An 18,653-nucleotide genomic window follows, 5' to 3' on the forward strand; every position below is an offset into this window, starting at 1 on the left:
CTGTGTTGCTGTGGCTGTGGCGTAGGCCAGCAGCTACAGCTCTGATTAGACCCCTAGCCTGGGAATCTCCATATGCCTCGGGTGCAGCCCTAAAAAGACAAAAGACAAAAGACAAAAAAAAAAAGAAGAAGATCTCAGATCAGGAGGTGAAGGACAGAATCACCCTCCAGCCATACCGTTCCCAGGCCGACAATAGCATGAGAAATGCACTGTGGGGTACTGCACCGCACTCCACCGCACCCCATCTCTCTCCTCACTTCCCAGTTGGCCAGATCCCAACAACTGGCAGATGCTGGAAAGACAGTCTGGATAGGAGGCTTCCATGGTGGAACCCTGCATGTGCTGGGCCTCTTTGGCCAATAATGTGATGGAAGTAACTCAGTCACATGAGTCTGGAGACAAGGAACCCTTTTCTTTCTTTCTTTCTTTTTTTTTTTTTCCTTGTTTTAGGGCCACTCCCACGCCATATGGCAGTTCCCGGGCTAGGGATCCAATCAGACCTACAGCCATTAGCCTACAGCACAACCATAGCAACACAGGATCCGAGCTGCATCTGCGACCTACACCACAGCTCATGGCAACACCAGGCCCTTAACCCACTAAGCGAGGCCAGGGATCCAACCCCTGTCCTCATGGGTACTAGTCGGGTTCCTTACCAGTGAGCCACGACGGGAACTCCCAAGGATCCCTTTTCTGCTCTGACCTTTCGTTCCAATGACATGGGCTAGTGGGTGGGGATTGAACTGGATTGCATGAGTCCCTTGCAGCCCTTAGATTTGATTCCTGTGTGAATCCAGGAGGCAGCTCTGAAGGGCTGGACATTCTGGAGTGGAGTCGAGGGTGCCTGTCTCAGGGGTGAGTTTCTAGAAACAACCACGTAACTACTTAACAACCCCCCACATCCTACGATTCCTGGTCCTTGTGAGACTAAAGCAACTGCAAGGCTGCCCCAAGGTCACCCAGTAGGTCACGCACAATCCCGTCTTCCCACGAACCCCTGCCTCCCGCACCCCCAGGAGCCTTCCTACCGGGCGTGCACCTCCCGAGCCCTGGAGGCCACGGTGTTCTGGAACAGGGAGTTGTTGTCCTGGAAAAACTTGTCATACTTCCCCGAGTTTGCACTGGGGTAGATCAGGCGGAAGCCTCCGCAGTTTTCCTTTTCATACTTCTCCGTTTTCTCCACACGCACGGCCTGAAAACCCTTGACTTCCTCCATCCTGTTAGGGAGCAGAACCCAGGGCTGCCGTGAGGTTTTCCTGGAACCAAGGTGGGAAGGGCCGTGGCCAGGCTGGAGGTCCTCTAGGGCCAGACGGAGGCCTTGCACCTTGCACGCAACAGTGGTCAGTCAGCATTTCCTAAGCAAAGGCGCGAATGTTCTTGCCCTCCCGGGACAGCCAGCGCCATAAAGCACCAGGAGCTGGTGAGAACGGCCTTTCTGACAGCTCACCAAGTTCTCTCCTGTTGCAAGGAAAGCCCATGTCCCTCTTGGCTTCGTCCTGACAAGGCAGCCTGTCGTCACCTTGCTAGACATGGCCTTCTCTGGAAAATGGCAGCTGAGGTTTGGCTACATTGGGGGGCCTCCTGGATGAGCGGGCTGTGCTTTTCTGAGCTCTGATGATCTCATTCTTCCTCACGGCCCCCCGGGGAGGTGGGAGGTTGGGGAGGGAGGACCGATAAGCCCCTTTGATGGCAGGGAAACCAAGAGCCCCTGAGCCGTCCAGGGCCAAGCCCTGACGAGGAGACGGATTCAGATGAGAGCCCCAGCCCCTCCTCAGCTGACGCTGCCTCCTTGTCCAGGAGCTTAATGGAAGCCATCCATTGGCCTTAATGGAAGCCAATGCCTGGCTCACATCACCTTAATGTGAGCCAGGCGGCACACCCACTTGTGGGGTGACCCATTCCAAGCAATTCCCCTTCCAGAGTCTTGGTCTCCTTAGCTCCCCAAACAGGACCATATCATACCCCGCACTACCCGGTAGCACCCCCCTTACAGGGAAGACGGTGCACACGAAAAGAGCTCTGAGAGGAGTTCCCTGGTAGCTCAGTGGGTTAAGGACCCAGCCTTGTCACTACTGGGGTTCTGGTTATTGCTGTGGTGTGGGTTCGACCCCTGGCCTGAGAACTTGCACATGCTGTGGGTGTGGCCAAAAAAAAAAGAGAGAGAGAGAAAGCTCTGAGAAACACAGTGCCCCCCAAACAGAGATGCTACTGCCCCCGTTCTAGCAGCTCAATCCTGAAGGTTCAGGCAGGGGCCATGGTGGCATCTGAAAAGCGGAAAAGCACCCCCTTGACCAGGCTCCAAGTTTTCCTTCTCACTCTGCAGAGGAAGGCCTCTGTTAAAAGGCAAACGGTCCCCAGCAGGGAACAGGCTCCCACCAACACACTGACAAGGGGAGGAGGGTGGACAAACCTTCCTTCTTGCTTGGTCCTTTTTTAAAACACAGATTTTATTTATTTATTTTTTTCCAGTCACACTCATGGCATGCAGAAGTTCCCGGGCCAGGGATCGAACCTGTGCCACAGCTGTGACCTCAGCCACAATGCCAGATCCTTAACCAGCGAGGCCGCCCAGAAGCTCCTATTTTTTGTATTGCTAATCTGAATCTTCCTAGGATATGAATAGATTTATAGCCATCACTTGTACGAATGTCTATAACGTAATCTCCTATTTTTAGGAAGAAAGGAATATTCACGGTAAAACTATTCAAAACCGCCACATCCTGCAAATACAAGCTAACTTTCCAAACAGGATTATCGCTTTGTTCGAACGGACCCACTGCTATACCTGGTCTCCCGAGAACGACACAGCTGCAGGGACCGCCCCCGTTGTCTCTCCTCCTCCAAGACTTTCTTTTTGTCACAGCTTCTCAGGTTGATCAGGCCCAAAGTGTCGTACAGCAAGGTGTCCTTGACCTCCTTATCCAACCAGGAGTCGGTGGAGAAGCTCGGAGAGTGGTTGACCTGTGAGGGCAAGACGGCAGCTGGGGAGGCTGGCCTGAGTGCAAGCAGGGTGTGGGGCAAGGCGCCCCCTCTAGGGAGCGACCCCCACCTCGCCCCGAGCCCACCTCGGGGGGGGGGCCCCCCGGCTACTGAGATGAGTGGAAGGGAGCGGGAAAGACGGTCTGGACTGGAGCCACGGTGAGGAAAGGAGGAAGCAGAACCCCCCTCTGATCTGACTATCTTTTATTTCAGTCCTGTCTCCCTGAGAAGCACAGGGGAGGGGGTCACCCTGGTTTCCCCTCCTTCCGGTGTCCTTGTGCCCCCTTCCAAGCACTGTGCATCCTGGAGAGCAGATGGACGGGACACTCCCAAGGCGGGGACGTCGGGAGGGGAAACGAGTGCTGCACGAACTGGCTTGAGGGGGAGATGGGTGGGAGGAGGGAGCGGACTCATTCCTGCTCACGGAAGAGTCTATATTGTTCGGAGGCACTAATGGGATATTTGACGATTTCTAGCAGTTTCTGAAGGCACGCTCCCAGTGGCTAATTCTGCTTTTGGGGTAAGGGCTCCAAGCAGCCGTATTCTCCTTCTCACCCACCTTTGGGAACAAGGGCTGGGAGTGGAGGAAAGGCAAGGCCTCAGGAATCTGGTCTATAATCCTGCATCCTCCGCTGAGGGCTGACTGGCAGCTGTCACCATCACCTCTGACTTGTACCTCAGCCCCACCCCCACTCCCCGCCCCCTGTGTGCCCACTGAATAGCCACAGGAGAGGGCTGCTGGCACAGGTCCGATGGGGAAGAGAGGGGGCTACCCAGAAGCTTCTCTTCCTCCTCTTTCCACCACCCCATAGGTCTGGGGGAGACAGGAAACTCACTGAGTGGCTCCCTACCCATTCCCGTGCCCACAGACACCAGACTGTTCTCTGTTAGTGCTTGGAACTGAGTGGTCCAGGCCCCCTGAGACCCAGACCTGGCCTTGCTCAGTGGGTTAAGGATCCGGCGTTGCCGTGAGCCACAATGTAGGTTGCAGACACCGTTTGGATCCTGCATTGCTGTGGCTGTGGTGTAGGCTGGCAATTGCAGCTCTGATTTGACCCCTGGCCTGGGAACCTCCATATGCCGTGGGTGCAGCCCTAAAGGAAAAAAATGCAATGCAAGGCAATGCAATGCAATAAAATAAAATGTAGAGCTGTCTTTAGGATCACTCTGTGCCTGAGATCAGAGCTTCTAAGTCTGCATGGACCTCAAGAAGTCACCAGGAATTCTCTAATTCCCGGCCGTCTACCTCCCTCTGGTGGCCACTTTTCAGCTGAAGCCCCCGGCGGCAAACACTGCGAGAAGGGATGGCTGGAGAAGTGCATTATGAGAGTCTGACATCCTCGCTGAGCCAGGAGGGGGGAGGGGTGGGCCCGACTGGCTGACCCCTGGAACAAGGGGCCAGTTTCACCCCCTCACCCCAACCTCCCTACCTCCAGCAGCCAGGGCTTGAGTTTGTGATCCAGCAAAATGTCAAAGCCCAGGATTTCAAAGCAGGCGCTGTTGAGTGTGTGGTGGGGGAAGCAGGTGTGGTAGTTGTGCTTGATGATGGGGTACGCCGAGATGATGGTCTTGATGATGACGTCATCAATATCCCCCCAGATCCGCTCCACGTTGTAGCCACGGCTCTTCATGTACACGTTGAAGGTGGAGAGCTTCCTGGAAGGAAACCGCAGGCCTTGATGCAGGGCAGCCCACCTCTGGTCATCTGAGGCCACAGCATGCTGGAAACCAGAAATTTCTGGAGAAGAAGGCCCCACATCCAGTGGAGAGGGACACCCAGGAGCCAGGGTGGTGCCAGGGGTGGGTCAGCTCCAAGGACTCTGCCACAAGGCCACAGGGCCACACTCCTCAAGCCTCCATCGTCCTGGAGTGGATGTGGATATAGTGGCATGTAAGTCCTGGCCTGGGCACTTTCACTGTGACCCAGAAAATACCGGTGGGCTGGCTCCGGGATTGGGTCTCCTGGGTGGAAGTCTTCATGGGTGAATAAAAAAATAAGGGTATGGAGTTCCCGTCGTGGCACAGTGGTTAACAAATCCGACTAGGAACCATGAGGTTGCGGGTTCGGTCCCTGGCCTCCCTCAGTGGGTTAAGGATCCAGCATTGCTGTGAGCTGTGGTGTAGGTTGCAGATGCAGCTTGAATCCCTACAGCTCCAATTCGGCCCCTAGCCTGAGAACCTCCATATGCCTTGGGTGCAGCCCTAAAAAGACAAGGAAAGAAAGAAAGAAAGAGAGAGAGAGAGGGAAAGAAAGAAAGAGAGAAAGAGAGAAGGGAAAGGAAGAAAACCCACCCCACATCCTGGTTTTGCTTTGGTGGCAATGGTTTCCCAGCCTTCGGTGTTCCTTAGAAGCATTTACAGAGCCCCCTTTTTGGGGGAGGGCATGCCTGTGGCATGGCGAAGTTCCAGGCCAAGGATCCAACCCACGCCATAGCAGTAACCAGCCAGAACCGCAGCAGCGACAACGCCAGATCCTTAACCCACTGAGCCATGAGAGAACTCCTTAAGGAGCCTTTTAAGACTGCCGATGCCTGGGTTGTCCTCAGCTTTCCGACGGAATTCTGGGGACAGTAATGACACAGAAATTTTGTTTTAGGGCTGCTCGTAGGGAAAAGATAACCCTAGGGTTGCCCAAATAGGGTTACCAACTGTCCCAGGCAAACCAGACAGCCTGATTTTTTTTTTTTTTCTTTTTGCCTTTTTGTCCTTTTGCCTTTTCTGGGGCCACTCCCACAGCATATGGAGATTCCCAGGCTAGGGGTTGAATCGGAGCTGTAGCCACTGGCCTATGCCACAGCCACAGCAACGCGGGATCCAAGCCATGCCTTGCGACCTACACCACAGCTCACGGCAATGCCGAATCCTCAACCCACTGAGCAAGGGCAGGGATCGAACCCGCAACCTCATGGTTCCTAGTCGGATTCGTTAACCACTGAGCCACGACGGGAACTCCCAGACAGTCTGATTTTAGAACTGGAAGTCCCACATCCCAGGAAACCCCTCAGTCAAACCGAGAGGGCTGGTCAGCCTGTCATCTACTCCACGCAGACAGGGCACGAGGAAGCATCTGAGGAAACGCTCCAGTCAGCTCTGAGTCGACCAGTACAGAGACAGGGCTGACGGGTCCAAGAGGCAATGGTGGGGACAGACACCCCCCCCCGGCACACATCTGGGCCCAGAAAGCCAAAGTGCGAAGTGGGAAATATTGGAGGAGGAAATATGAGCGATGCCGGAGGATGAAGAGCAAAGAGAACGAGAAGACGGGAAACATGGCTCACGCAGCCAAGTTCAAAGAGCTCGCCGGACCCAAGTCAACCGATCCCGTGCACAGTGGCTAAAGGGACTGCTGTGCAGGCAAAACTTATGCAATGAGGGGATCCCAGGAAACCACCACCTCTCTCACGGGGCCCTTTGGGGAGTCAGCACACATATGAAACAATCAAAGATGCATTTATCTAAAAACCAATAAATGAGGCCCCTCAGGACAGAGGCCCACCTCTTCCACCTATCTCTGTCGGGGATGGCGTGTTGCACATAAATGAATTTTCCAGCTTCCTTGAAACCAATCCTTTCAAGTGCAGGAAAAAAAAATGTGTTTCATCTGCCTAACTGGGAAATAAATCTTCCCAAAATAGATTATATACTCCTCTACCTTCTTATGAATCATAACGTAACCTCTTCTGGATGACTCAGGCACACCACAGTGAGTACACACTCTTATGCGATTTCATAATGCCCAGTGGTGAGTCCATGCAACCTAACACACCAGCTATGTGCCAGGCACCCTGCAAGATGACAAGGACCCAGTCTCTGCCCCAGAGGCCTGTTGGGTTTCCAGGTTTTTTTTAATCTTCTTCACTCTTCCTACTGAGTTTGCAGCCTGGTGGGGGTTTATTGGGGGTATAGTTGGCCTCAAGGGGAGGGGGGAGTGTGGGGCAGGTGAGGTAGATGGTATGAGAAGCAGAATGGGGAGTTTTTTTGTTTTTTTGGGGTTTTTTTGGCTGTGCCTGTGGCATGGGAAAGGTGGTATTAAAAAAGAGGGGATAGGAGTTCCTGTTGCGACTCAGTGGTAACAAACTTGACTAGTATCTATGGGGACGTGGGTTTGATTCCTGGCCTTGCTCAGTGGATTAAGGATCCAGCATTGCCGTGAGCTGTGGTGTAGGTCACAGATGAAGTTTGGAGCTGGCATTGCTGCGGCTGTTGCGCAGGCCAGCAGCTGAAGTTTGATTGGACCCCTGGCTGGGAATGTCCATATGCCTCAGGTGTGGCCCTAAAAAAAAAAGAAGCAGATTGTCTCAAAAGATAGGGAAGATGGAGTTCCCCAGGGGACTAGCAGGTGAATGATCTGGTGTTGTCACTGCCAAGGCTTGGCGTTGATCCCTGGCCTGGGGATTTCTGTATGTCGTGGATGTGGCCGTCCCCCTAAAAAAAAAAGATGGGGAAGAGGAAGATGAGAAAGACAAAAGCAAATGGGAGGGAGAGATGGTAAGGACCCTGCCCCGCAACATGGGAAGTACCCAGAGGCCAGGGCACCATTTTTTTTTTTTTGTCTTTTTCTTTTTAGGGCCACACCCGCGGCATATAGAGGTTCCCAGGCTAGGAGTCCAATCAGAGCTGTTGCCACCAGCCTATGCCAGAGCCACAGCAATGTGGGATTCAAGCTGCATCTGCAACCTACACCACAGCTCATGGCAATGCCGGATCCTTAACCCACTGAGCAAGGCCAGGGATCAAACCCGAAACCTCAGGGTTCCTGGTCGGATTTGTTTCCACCGTGCCACGACCAGAACTCTTGGGGCACCATTCTAACCCTCAAGGAATTTAAGTATGACTGGGGACACAAGCCAAACATGTGCCCCAAGCAAAGAGCAGTCACAGGCTATGGCTGATATTGACCAAAAGGGTGGGGTAGTCCGGAGATGGAGAAGTTACTGGCGGGATTAGACTCAGATTCCACAGGCTTGTCCTTAGAGATGGAAGCCAATCCTCTGATTGGTGGGGAAACAGAGGCCCACAGAGAAGATGGGTTTCGCCCACACTGCAGTGGTTACATGGCTGGACTGGCACCTAGAACCAGATTAAAGAAGGCGACGTGGAGGAGCTCCCGTCGTGGCTCAGTGGTTAACGAATCCGACTAGGAACCATGAGGTTGCAGGTTTGATCCCTGGCCTCACTCAGTGGGTTAAGGATCCGGTGTTGCCATGAGCTGTGGGGTAGGTCGCAGACATGGCTCGGATCCCGCGCTTCTGTGGCTCTGGCGTAGGCCGGTGGCTACAGCTCTGATTAGACCCCTAGCCTGGGAACCTCCATATGCCGCGGGAGCGGCCCAAGAAACAGCAAAAAAAAAAAAAAAAGGTGACGTGGAGGCTGAGTGGAACAGAAGGTTCTTCAAGGCTATTCTCTCATGTTTTCAGTTGGAGCTGAGCAAAGACAGAGCGGTAGGACTAGGCAAGGCCTGTGTCAGGGATGTGAGCGAGAGTGTCCTGGGAGAATGCCACGGAAGGGATAGCACCGGGGGTGTTGCCTAGTGGTTAAAAGCACAGACTCCGGGGTTCATTCCAGCTTGGTCGCTTCCTAGCTGTGTGGCTTTGAGCAGGCTACTTGACTTCTTTCCCAATACACAGAATCAGGATGATAATAATCATGCTTACTTGGGATTTTTTTGTTAGTTGAGTTTTGTGTTGTGCATTTTAGGGCCATACCTGTGGCACATGGAAGTTCCCAGCTTAGGGGTCAAATCAGAGCTGCAGTGCTGGCCTACACCACAGCCCCAGCGACACCAGATCCCAGCCGCATCCGAGATCTACACCGCAGCTTGCAGCAACACCAGATCCTTAACCCACTGCACATGGTCAGGGATAGAACTCCCATCCTCATGGCTACTAGTCAGGTTCTTAACCCACTGAGCCACAACGGGAACTCCCCCACATTTTTGTTTTTGAAGCACACTCATACATACACGTCACCTCAATAGGTCCTTTGTGCTATATCTGAGGCAGGCCGTGAGAATATGGAGGTACTGAAAGGCTAAGCAGAGGTGCCTGGAGCTGGGGAGAAGAGTGAGAAGCCCACACAGCTGTCAAGGATGGGCTGGAGGAAGGTCTGAGTCTGGGGGAAAGGAGGGGATGGAGGGGTATTTGAAGGAAGAAACTTCCAGACTTAATAACTTGCTGGAAAAGGGAACATCAAAAGTGACACCAAACTCTCCAGAGTTCCCATTGTGGCGCAGTGGTTAACGAAGCCGACTGGGAACCATGAGGACGCAGGTTCGATCCCTGGCCTCACTCAGTGGGTTGAGGATCCGGCGTTGCCGTGAGCGGTGGTGTAGGTCGCAGACGTGGCTCAGATCCCGCGTAGATGTGGCTGTGGTGTAGGCTGGTGACTACAGCTCCGATGAGACCCCTAGCCTGGGAACCTGTATATGCCGCAGGAGCAGCCCTAGAAAAGACAAAAAAAAAAAAAAAAAAAAACCCTCTCCGATCTACGGGTCAGAAGTAGAGGGGGAAGCTTGGACTGCTGGTACGAAGTGAGGAGAAAGAACGCATGATGACATTGGGAGATGTGGGGCTGGAAGCAACAGGAGACCCCGGGTGCAGCTGAGGAGAGCTGGGCCCGAGTGCAGCAGGGAGGGGAGACTGAGAGGGGCAGAGGGTTGAGGCCAGGCTGGTGAGAGAAGTAAGGAGAAGGAAAAGGAAGGAGAGAGGGGGAATTAGGGCAGCAGAACAAGGCTCCAGTCCCTCACCTGAGTCCTGGCACCACACAGCTCCCCCCCAGGACGGCCTGAGCGCCCGCAGCCTGAGGGTGGGGTGTCTGTCCTCAAAAGAGAAGGGAGCTGAGGGCCCTTTGGTTACAGAGCCCATAGACTGACAGTAACCACGAGCACAGTCACAGGTCACCTGCGTTCCGGAATGACCCTATGAGCTCGGCAGGGCAAGGGGTCTCCCTGCCCTCATCCTACAGACCAAGAAATGGAGGCTCAGAGAGGGGAAGGGACTTGCTCAAGCTAACTCAGCCGGCCAGAGTCGGCGCAGGGACTGGAAACCTGGCCTCCCCGAGCACCGCAGTTCAACATGCAATGGGCCCAGCCTGTGCCCGCAGTCCCGGTGGGAGAAGAGGAGGTGGGAGAGCCACGGACAAGAAGGGTGGCCGAGGTCCTCCGCCCAGTCCAACATCTCCACTTCCAGCAGGCCTACCGTAGCCATCTTCTACTTGCTTTCTGTCTGTCTGTTTTGTTGTTGTTGTTGTTGTTTTGTCTTTTTAGGGCTGCTCCCATGACATATGGAGGTTCCCCGGCCTAATCGGAGCTGTAGCCACCAGCCACAGCCACAGCCACAGCAACACGGGATCCGAGCCACGTCTGCGACCTCCACCACAGCTCATGGCAATGCCGGATCCTTAACGCACTGATCGAGGCCAGGGATCGAACCCGCAACCTCATCGTTCCTAGTCGGATTCGTTTCTGCTGCGCCACGACAGAAACTCCACACTTGCTTTTTGGAACTCTGCTCCAGAGGGGGTCATGAAACATCCTGTGCTTCTCTGATGCTCGAAAGCACAACAGATTGCCTGTTTATCAGCCCTTCAAGTCTGATAAAGGACGAAGAGCACACTCCTTGAAATCTGATAGACTGACCTTCTTGTCTAGCTCTATTGTTTCTAGCCTGTGGCCTTGGGCAGCTTATGTGACCTCACAGAGGCCTGGTGTCATCGTCCATAAAATGTAGATGGCACCTAATTCATAGCTGTCCACCTACAAAGGGGAGATTCTAACACCTCTGCCACAGTGTTGCGAAAATTCAGCTAAGAACATGGAGTTCCCCTCATGGCGCAGTGGAAACACACCCGACAAGGAACCGTGAGGTTTCAGGTTCGATCCCTGGCTTCGCTCAGTGGGTTAAGGATCCGGCGTTGCTGTGAGCTATAGTGTAGTTACAGACGTGGCTTGGATCTGGCGTGGCTGTGGTTGTGGCGTAGGCTGGCAGCTGTAGCTCGAATTGGAACCCTAGCCTGGGAACGTATGCCTTGGGTGCAGCCTTAAAAAGCAAAAAAAAAAAAAAAACAGAAAAAAAAACAAACAAAAAAAACAAAAACAAAAAAAATCTGCAGTGAAGAATATGAACACAAAGCATCCACATGGGCCCCAACACACAGCATACAAGCACCAGGTCCTAACCACTAGACCACCAGGGAACTCCTGGGTCCCACCCCTTTTCTTAAAGGTCAAAGAGACAGGATTAGAGGACAACAGGGGTAGAAAAGTCACTTGGGAAGAGACTGCAGTCCTCTCGTTTTCCCCCTTCTTCTGGGGAAACTTCGAGCCAGCCAGCCACACATCATGTCACACCAGTCATGACACATCACTTGAGAATTTCTGTTGGAGCCACACCCCAGGGAAACACAGGCCTGGCCAGTCCCTCCCCAATGGCAGACCGGCGATCAATAAATAATCTGTTGGTTTGGGGAATCAGAAGGGCCAGCTCTAACAAGACTATGTTGTGGTGCGTGTCTGTGTACCCTGCCAGGGAAACAGCTCGTGTTTATCTCTCCTCCTCCCAACCTCCTAGGGTTTATGATGTGGCCTCCTTTTAATGATTAACAGCCAGAGGGCTGAGACTAAGGTGTCTGTTCTGGGTTTCGAGGCAGAGAAATATTTTCTGAGGCCACGGGACCCCAAGATGGCAGCACTGATGGGGACGGACAGGGTCTGGGGAGAATCTGGGAGAGCAGCTCTGAGCCTGGCAGGGGAAGAAAAGAGAAGGGAAGCCGCTCCTTACCTCTTGCTGCCGCAGTGAGCATCTTGAAGGAAATTGGAGCTGTGCTTATTGATGGAATAATTTGTCAGGTGCATGCAGATATCATCCTGGGGAAAGAGACACAAGTTTGTGGGGACAGGAAGGAAAGGTGGCCTCCCACTTAATCTCTGCACCCTTCTGTGGCCCCTGGGGCTTAGAGAGACAGAAAAGAAAGGGGGGCATCGCAGAGCTTACTTTACTGGCAAAACAGAGGAAGTAAGAAGGTGTATCCTACAGCCAATGGGAGCGTAAGAAACTCCCACCTCCTCCTGACATTGGGTGGCATTCTGCCGAGGGGACTTCAGGTGTCCTGGGGGCTGGGGGATGCAGAGGAAGGACCGAGAGCTGGCCCATGTCCTTCCTTGAGCACCTCGGGACGGTAGCTGTGCAGGCAGGCCAACTTGGCCTCTTCCTGGTTCTGTGATCTTGGACCAGTCCCTCATAACTGGACTTTAGTTCCCTCATCTGTAAAATGGAGATGGCAATCCCTGTTTTTTTCTTTTTTTTTTTAAGGGCCGCACCCACGGCATACGGGGGTTCCCAGGCTAAGGGTCAGATTGGCGCTACAGCTGCCGGCCACAGCCACGCCAGATCCGAGCCATGTCTGCAACCTACACCACAGCTCACAGCAATGCTTGATCCTTAACCTGCTGATTGAGGCCAGGGATCGAACCCGCAACCTCATGGTTTCTAGTTGGATTCATTTCTGCTGCACCACAAAGGGAACTCCAATAATCCCTATTTCTGAGGGCTCCTAGGAGGGCCAAATGAAAGAAGGGATACAACCCTTATAGGTAGATGTTCAGCAAACGACAGCCATGTCCAACTGCGCCTGACAATGTCCATTTAACTAGGATTTGTTATCTGCTGAGGGCGGAGGGCAGAGGCGGCGTGCCCCTGAGCTCACCAGGTTGTCAGTGCAGGGGTGGGAGTAAGAGGTGGTGGCGAAGCGTGCCAGGCCTTCATTGTACACAAAAACCCTGAGAGGGTCACAGGATGTCATGAGCACGTAAATCCGTAGGTCAAACTTGAACCCGTCGATGATAAAGGGCTGAGAGGAGAGAGCAGAAGCCACACAGCGTTAGAGGAGAAGCCCAGACTTGAAGTTCATTAGCCCCCTGTCTTGCTTTTGTGGAATTGGTGCCAATGCTGCCCACGTTACAGAGTGCAGGCTGGGCTGGGGCCAGGGAGGGGGAAAGGGGAGTTGGGCTCGGTGACCTGCCATGGGACCTTGGAGAAGTCACTAAAGGACACTGGGCCTCAGATTCCTCATCTGAGGAATGGCAGGAGCAACCCCCTCTAAGAATTCCCCTGGCAGGAGTTCCCGTTGTGGCGCAGTGGTTAACGAATCCGACTAGGAACCATGAGGTTGCAGGTTCGGTCCGTTCCCTTGCTCAGTGGGTTAACAATCCGGCGTTGCCTTGAGCTGTGGTGTAGGTTGCAGACGCGGCTCGGATCCCGCGTTGCTGTGGCTCTGGTGTAGGCCGGTGGCTACAGCTCCGATTCGACCCCTAGCCTGGGAACCTCCATATGCTTCGGGAGCGGCCCAAGAAATAGCAACAACAACAAAAAGACAAAAGACAAAAAAAAAAAAAAAAGAATTCCCCTGGCAATGAGACAAAATAACATTAATTTATTTTTGGCCGTGCCCATTGCATGTAGAAATTCCTGGGCCAGGGATTGAACCTGAGCTGCAGTAGCGACAAAGCTGGATCCTTAACTGACTGAGCCAGCAGAAAACTCCACAAAATAACATCAAAAAGGTCCTTTGAGGAGTTCCCGTCGTGGCTCAGTGGTTAACGAATCCAACTAGGAACCATGAGGTTGTGGGTTTGATCCCTGGCCTTGCTCAGTGGGTTAAGGATCCGGTTTTGCCATGAGCTTTGGTATAGGTTGCAGACGAGGCTCGGATTCCGCGCTGCTGTGGCTCTGGTGTAGACCGGCGGCAACAGCTCTGATTAGACCCCTAGCCTGGGAACCTCCATATGCCACAGGAGTGGCACTAGAAAAGGCAAAAGGACAAAAAAAAAAAAGTCCTTTGATGGGAGTTCCTGTTGTGGTGCAGCAGAAATAAATCCAACTAGTATCTATGAGGATGCCGGTTCAATTTCTGGCCTTGCTCAGTGGGTCGGGAATCTGGTGTTGCTGGGAGCTGTGGTATAGGTCACAGATGTGGCTCAGATCCCGAGTTGTTGGCTGTGGCCATGGCATAGGCTGGCAGCTGTAGCTCGGATTTGACCCCTAGCCTGGGAACCTCCATATGCCTCAGGGTGTGCCCCTAAAAGAAGGAAAAAAAAAAAAAAAAGTCCTGTGATGAAGGCCATGTCACCATCCAGGGCTATGTTACAGTCACGTTTCTGCCAGAGTTCTCCCTGCAATGCTGGCCAGGCCTCCCTTCCATCGAGGGAACCTTCTAGAGGGTTCCCTCCAGCCCTGGAGTAAAGTAAAGCTGGCTGCCATCAACTCTCCAGGGCTACTCCCCTCTCCCAAATGAGGTGGGGCCTCCACAGGCCAAAGGTGCTCTCCCAACTGCCATCTGTCAGAGACCAGGGGCCAGCCTGGCAGGGCCAGCCCAGCTGACAAGGGGGCAAGGCCAAGGGCCCATACACGTGCCCCATCTCTGCTCAAAAGGCTTGGCCCAGCAAAGTCCAAGGCAGAAGACAGGACCAGGCTTTCCCGGCACCCAGCCCACCTCCCCTCATTTCACAATCGGTCCAGGGGAGCTACAGCCTGAGGCTGCTGTGGATGATAAATAAATCATCACGATGAGGAAGTACCTTTGAAATATAGAGTTGACAGATCATATCCTCCCCTGGTTTGATTTCTTTCACTGTCTTGGTGATGAATATACCTCTCCCTTGGCAGCCTGAATCCGGCTTACAGATGTATGTCTTATTTTTTCTTGACCTGCCGTAGTTCTGCAAATCTCCCCAGCTACCAGAGCAGGGAGGGAATGAGATAACACCTTTAGCTGGGGAATCAGGGAAAACAAAGGCCTAGTTCTTTTTTTAAAAAGAAAATAGGGAGTTCCCGTCGTGGCGCAGTGGAAATGAATCTGACTAGGAACCATGAGGTTGCCGGTTCGATCTCTGGCCTCGCTCAGCAGGTTAAGGATCCTGTGTTGCCGTGAGCTGTGGTGTAGGTCGCAGACACAGCTCAGATCTGGCATTGCTGTGGCTCTGGTGTAGGCGGGCAGCTGTAGTTCTGATTTGACCCCTAGGCTGGGAACCTCTATATGCCGTGGGTGTGGACCTAAAAAGCCAAAAAAAAAAAAAAAGAAGAAGAAGTTCCCATTGTGGCTCAGCAGGTTAAGAACCTGATATAGGATTCCTGTGGGTTTGATCTCTAGCCTTGGGTTAAGGATTCAGCAGTGCCGCAAGCTGCGGTATAGGTTACAGATGTGGCTCAGATCCAGCACTGCTGTGGCTGTGGTGTAGGCTGACAGTTGCAGCTCCAATTCAGCCCCTACCCTGGAAACTTCCATATGCCATGGGTGCGGCCCTGAACTGGAAAAAAAAAAAAGTGACAAAAGCCCTGGGATTGACAGACAGATGCCCAGAGGTCTGGTAAGAGGAGAGACAATTGAGCACACACAGCAGAGAGGGGGTGGGCTCTGGAGGGAATTCAGGCCTGGATTTAATCCAGGCAACAGCACTCACAGCTGTGCAGCCCTTGGCAAGGACCTGACCTCTCTAAGCCGCAATTCCATCATCTACACGGTGAGGACAGTGACATGCATCTCATCCACAACATGACACAGGCAAGGCAGGGGCCCTCGCCACACGCCCCATAAGGTGGCCGTGATCCAAGGGGTTCAGCTTTCTGAGTTTGCAGATAGGAGATGTGGTGTCTGAACCTGACCCAAGCTCTGACCAATGATGTGACCTTGAATCAATCCGTCTCTCCCCACCCCCTCCCCCAATACCCACCCCAACTCTGGCCTCCAGCTTTTTCTCTGTAACACCTCCGCTCCAGCTAGAACATGAGAGGGCAGATACTACCTTTGAACATACTCCAAAGAAAGTATTTTCAGAAGAAAGAAACCAACCTCATGGATTATAAATCTCAGTCTCACTATACTACTTGGTTTGCAGTTTAACTCAAAAGGAAACTTCTGATCACAGCAAAATTCCCATAACTGCAATGTTCCTTGGTGGCCATGAAATCTGGACCGCTTGTCACCTTGATGGCAGATACTTCCTTCTAAGCTGCTGCTAAGCCCTGAAAATTGTTCCAGACAAGCCAGGAAAGGCTGGGGACCCTGAGGCTCTTGGTTTGGGAAGCACCGGTTGGAGAAGGGAGAGTAGGGTTCCTGGGGGGCCCTTGCCATGTGAGGATAATTCTGATGGCAATGCTTCTCCACCCCCCAACCTCATCTCAAACACCATTCTATTCCCAGGTCACACGCATGTCATCTCCCATTCTCCTCTTTCTTGGTGGTGTGGTCCAGAGTAGTTAATGTACCAGGAATGGATGTCCAGTTTCCAGACGGACAGAGGGAGACCAGAGATGGGAAAAGGCAGACAGCCATCCACCGTACTGCCATGGGTCAGAGGTCAGGTGTCCCTCCCTGCTCCTCAACTGGGAGCCAACCTTAACCTCATTCCTTCCACAAGGGCTCAAGGGCCTTTCAAATTTAGAAACTGCACTGTGAAAAGGCTGGAACGAGTTCAAAATCAACAGCTTTCAAGGTCAGAACGAATTCTCATCCCACCTGCAGGCACCGGCTCCAAGGCACCCAGCCCCTAAATGTCATCAAATTTTATAGGCAGAGCCTTGTGTTTTCTCAACCTTGGACACACCCTTGATCCCTTTGCTTCCTGCAGAGATCCTTTGGGAAGGGAAAAGTGGCGGGGCGGTCAGGGTGGTGGGGGAGAGAAAGCAGGGGCAGGACGGAAATGTAAACTGGGGGGGGAGGGGCACAAGTGGGCACTCACTCAGCAGGCAGACACCAGGTCCTTGGGAAAAAGTGGAAATCTTTAGGGAACATCTTGAACATGCGGCTCATATTCCTGGCCAGCAAGTCCTTGCGGCAGATTTCGGCCATCCCTGGGAAGTGATTGATTTTCTGCGGGGGAAGCGGGAATGCATGAACAACGGCCCCCCTGGGGGTCCCCAGGAGCTCCCCCGGGGAAAGAGTTCTAAGGGTGGGGCCCCACAGGGGAGACGCCACGCTTCCACTGAGGACCAGCCCTGACCCAGATACCTGGTAACTTTTCATTTCCATCACCCGCTCCAGCGACACTGAGTAGTCAGTCCAGTAGAGGGTCCAGTCGTCGCCTTCCCCTCCCTCTCGAAGGCCATACTGTTGGGCGGCCCTACGCACTGCCACGGAGTTGGAGAAAAGAAGCCCCATCAGCAGGGAAGTGGGAAAGGCTATGTCTCTAGGGGCTCCCAGCCCGCGCATGGAAGACAGTCAGCTGGGCTCCTTGGGGCTGGAAGCCATCTGGCCCCATCTGGAGCCACCATGGCCGAGAAAGGAGCACAGAGAGTTGCAGGCTATTGGAGAACATAGCCTGTGCCCAGTGATTGCCACAGAAAGGTTGTCTTAGGTCAATGTCTCACCCTTGCCAGGAAATAAGCCTCTGGCTTTCCTCCAAACACTCATACTGAATGTTCAGGGAATATAAACTAATCCTTTTTTTTTAGGGCCACACCCGCGACATATGGAAGTTCCCAGGCTAGGGGTCGAATTGGCCTACACCACAGCCACAGCAACGTGGGATCTGGGCCGCATCTGGGACCTACACCACAGCTCATGGCAACGCCAGATCCTTAACCCACTGAGTAAGGCCAGGGCTCGAACCTGAATCCTCATGGATACTAGTTGGGTTTGTTTCCACTGCGCCACAACGGGAATTCCCTAAACTAAGCCTTACCATCAGTCAGACCCAAGCTTAATGAGTCAGATAAACTGACAGAGGAAAAGTATACAATGTCTTTCAAAGCCACATATATGCTGTCACATACTTCTTCCCCGGTTCCTGTCGATACTAATCACTGGCTGCTGACTCCAACACAAACTCAAATGCCTTCAAAGGTATGGAAAGGAAGAGGAGTCTGCAGTGACCAGCAGAGTCAAGACCAGCCGAAAGAACCCAGATTTGGAATGAAAATAACAACGCTCTAATCTGCAGTCAAAGTAGGTCTGTAGGTCACCTGCAGCCCACGGACTGCCAGTTTGTAACTGGTGCTCTAAAAAAGAGCCACTGAGGTGTTCCTGTCGTGGCTCAGTGGAAACGACTCTGACTAGCATCCATGAGGTTGTGGGTTCGATCCCTGGCCTCGCTCCGTGGGTTAAGGATCCAGCGTTGCCGTGAGCTGTGGGATAGGTTGCAGGTGTGGCTCGGATCCCAAGTTGCTGTGGCTGTGGCGCAGGCCAGCGGCTACAGCTCCAATTCAACCCCTAGCCTGGGAAACTCCATATGCTGGCCCTAACCGGCAAAAAAGAGCTACTGATTACAGCCATAGCTCCCTCCTCTGCAATCAGATCCCCACATAACCATAGACAGGAACTGCAGGTGGTTGAAGCACACACCATTGGGGTCAAAACCCGTATTTCCTTGAAATGAGATTCCAATTTCCTCAAATGGTTCATTAAGTTGGGAGACGCCAAGAGCGTCTGCCCCTTTCCATCCTCAGGAATATATGAATGATGCTTCCCAACTCTTTGGGGGAATCCAGTGGGTCCCCCGGTGGATCCCTTAAATGCAGATGCTTACCACTCTCATATCGGCAGCTGGACAGATTGATCACCAATCATCTGGAAAAGAGAAAGGGGAAAGCACCAAGACAGAGACAGACACGCTTGCCAGAACAAGCGACTGCACGCAGAGGCATCCTGTCCCAGATGGGACTGCATGAAACCCAAGTGGCCGC

General features: G+C 53.1%; 1 protein-coding gene across 1 annotated transcript in view; it reads right to left on the bottom strand.

Annotated features, from left to right (window-relative positions):
• TTLL6 (tubulin tyrosine ligase like 6) overlaps positions 1–18,653 on the bottom strand; it is a 46,584-nt gene that overhangs the window by 18,385 nt on the left and 9,546 nt on the right. Inside the window, 9 exon segments of the mRNA XM_084984695.1 lie at positions 1,029–1,217; positions 2,786–2,961; positions 4,410–4,635; positions 11,757–11,842; positions 12,682–12,825; positions 14,552–14,708; positions 16,712–16,842; positions 16,981–17,099; positions 18,497–18,537. Of these exon segments, the coding sequence (XP_084840821.1) occupies positions 1,029–1,217; positions 2,786–2,961; positions 4,410–4,635; positions 11,757–11,842; positions 12,682–12,825; positions 14,552–14,708; positions 16,712–16,842; positions 16,981–17,099; positions 18,497–18,537 (1,269 nt within the window).

This window comes from Sus scrofa, chromosome 12 (genome assembly GCF_054392235.1).
Source record: "Sus scrofa isolate SSC_HxYL_T2T_F1_AM1 chromosome 12, Sscrofa_HxYL_maternal_Yorkshire_Landrace_v2.0, whole genome shotgun sequence".
Lineage (NCBI taxonomy): Eukaryota > Metazoa > Chordata > Mammalia > Artiodactyla > Suidae > Sus > Sus scrofa.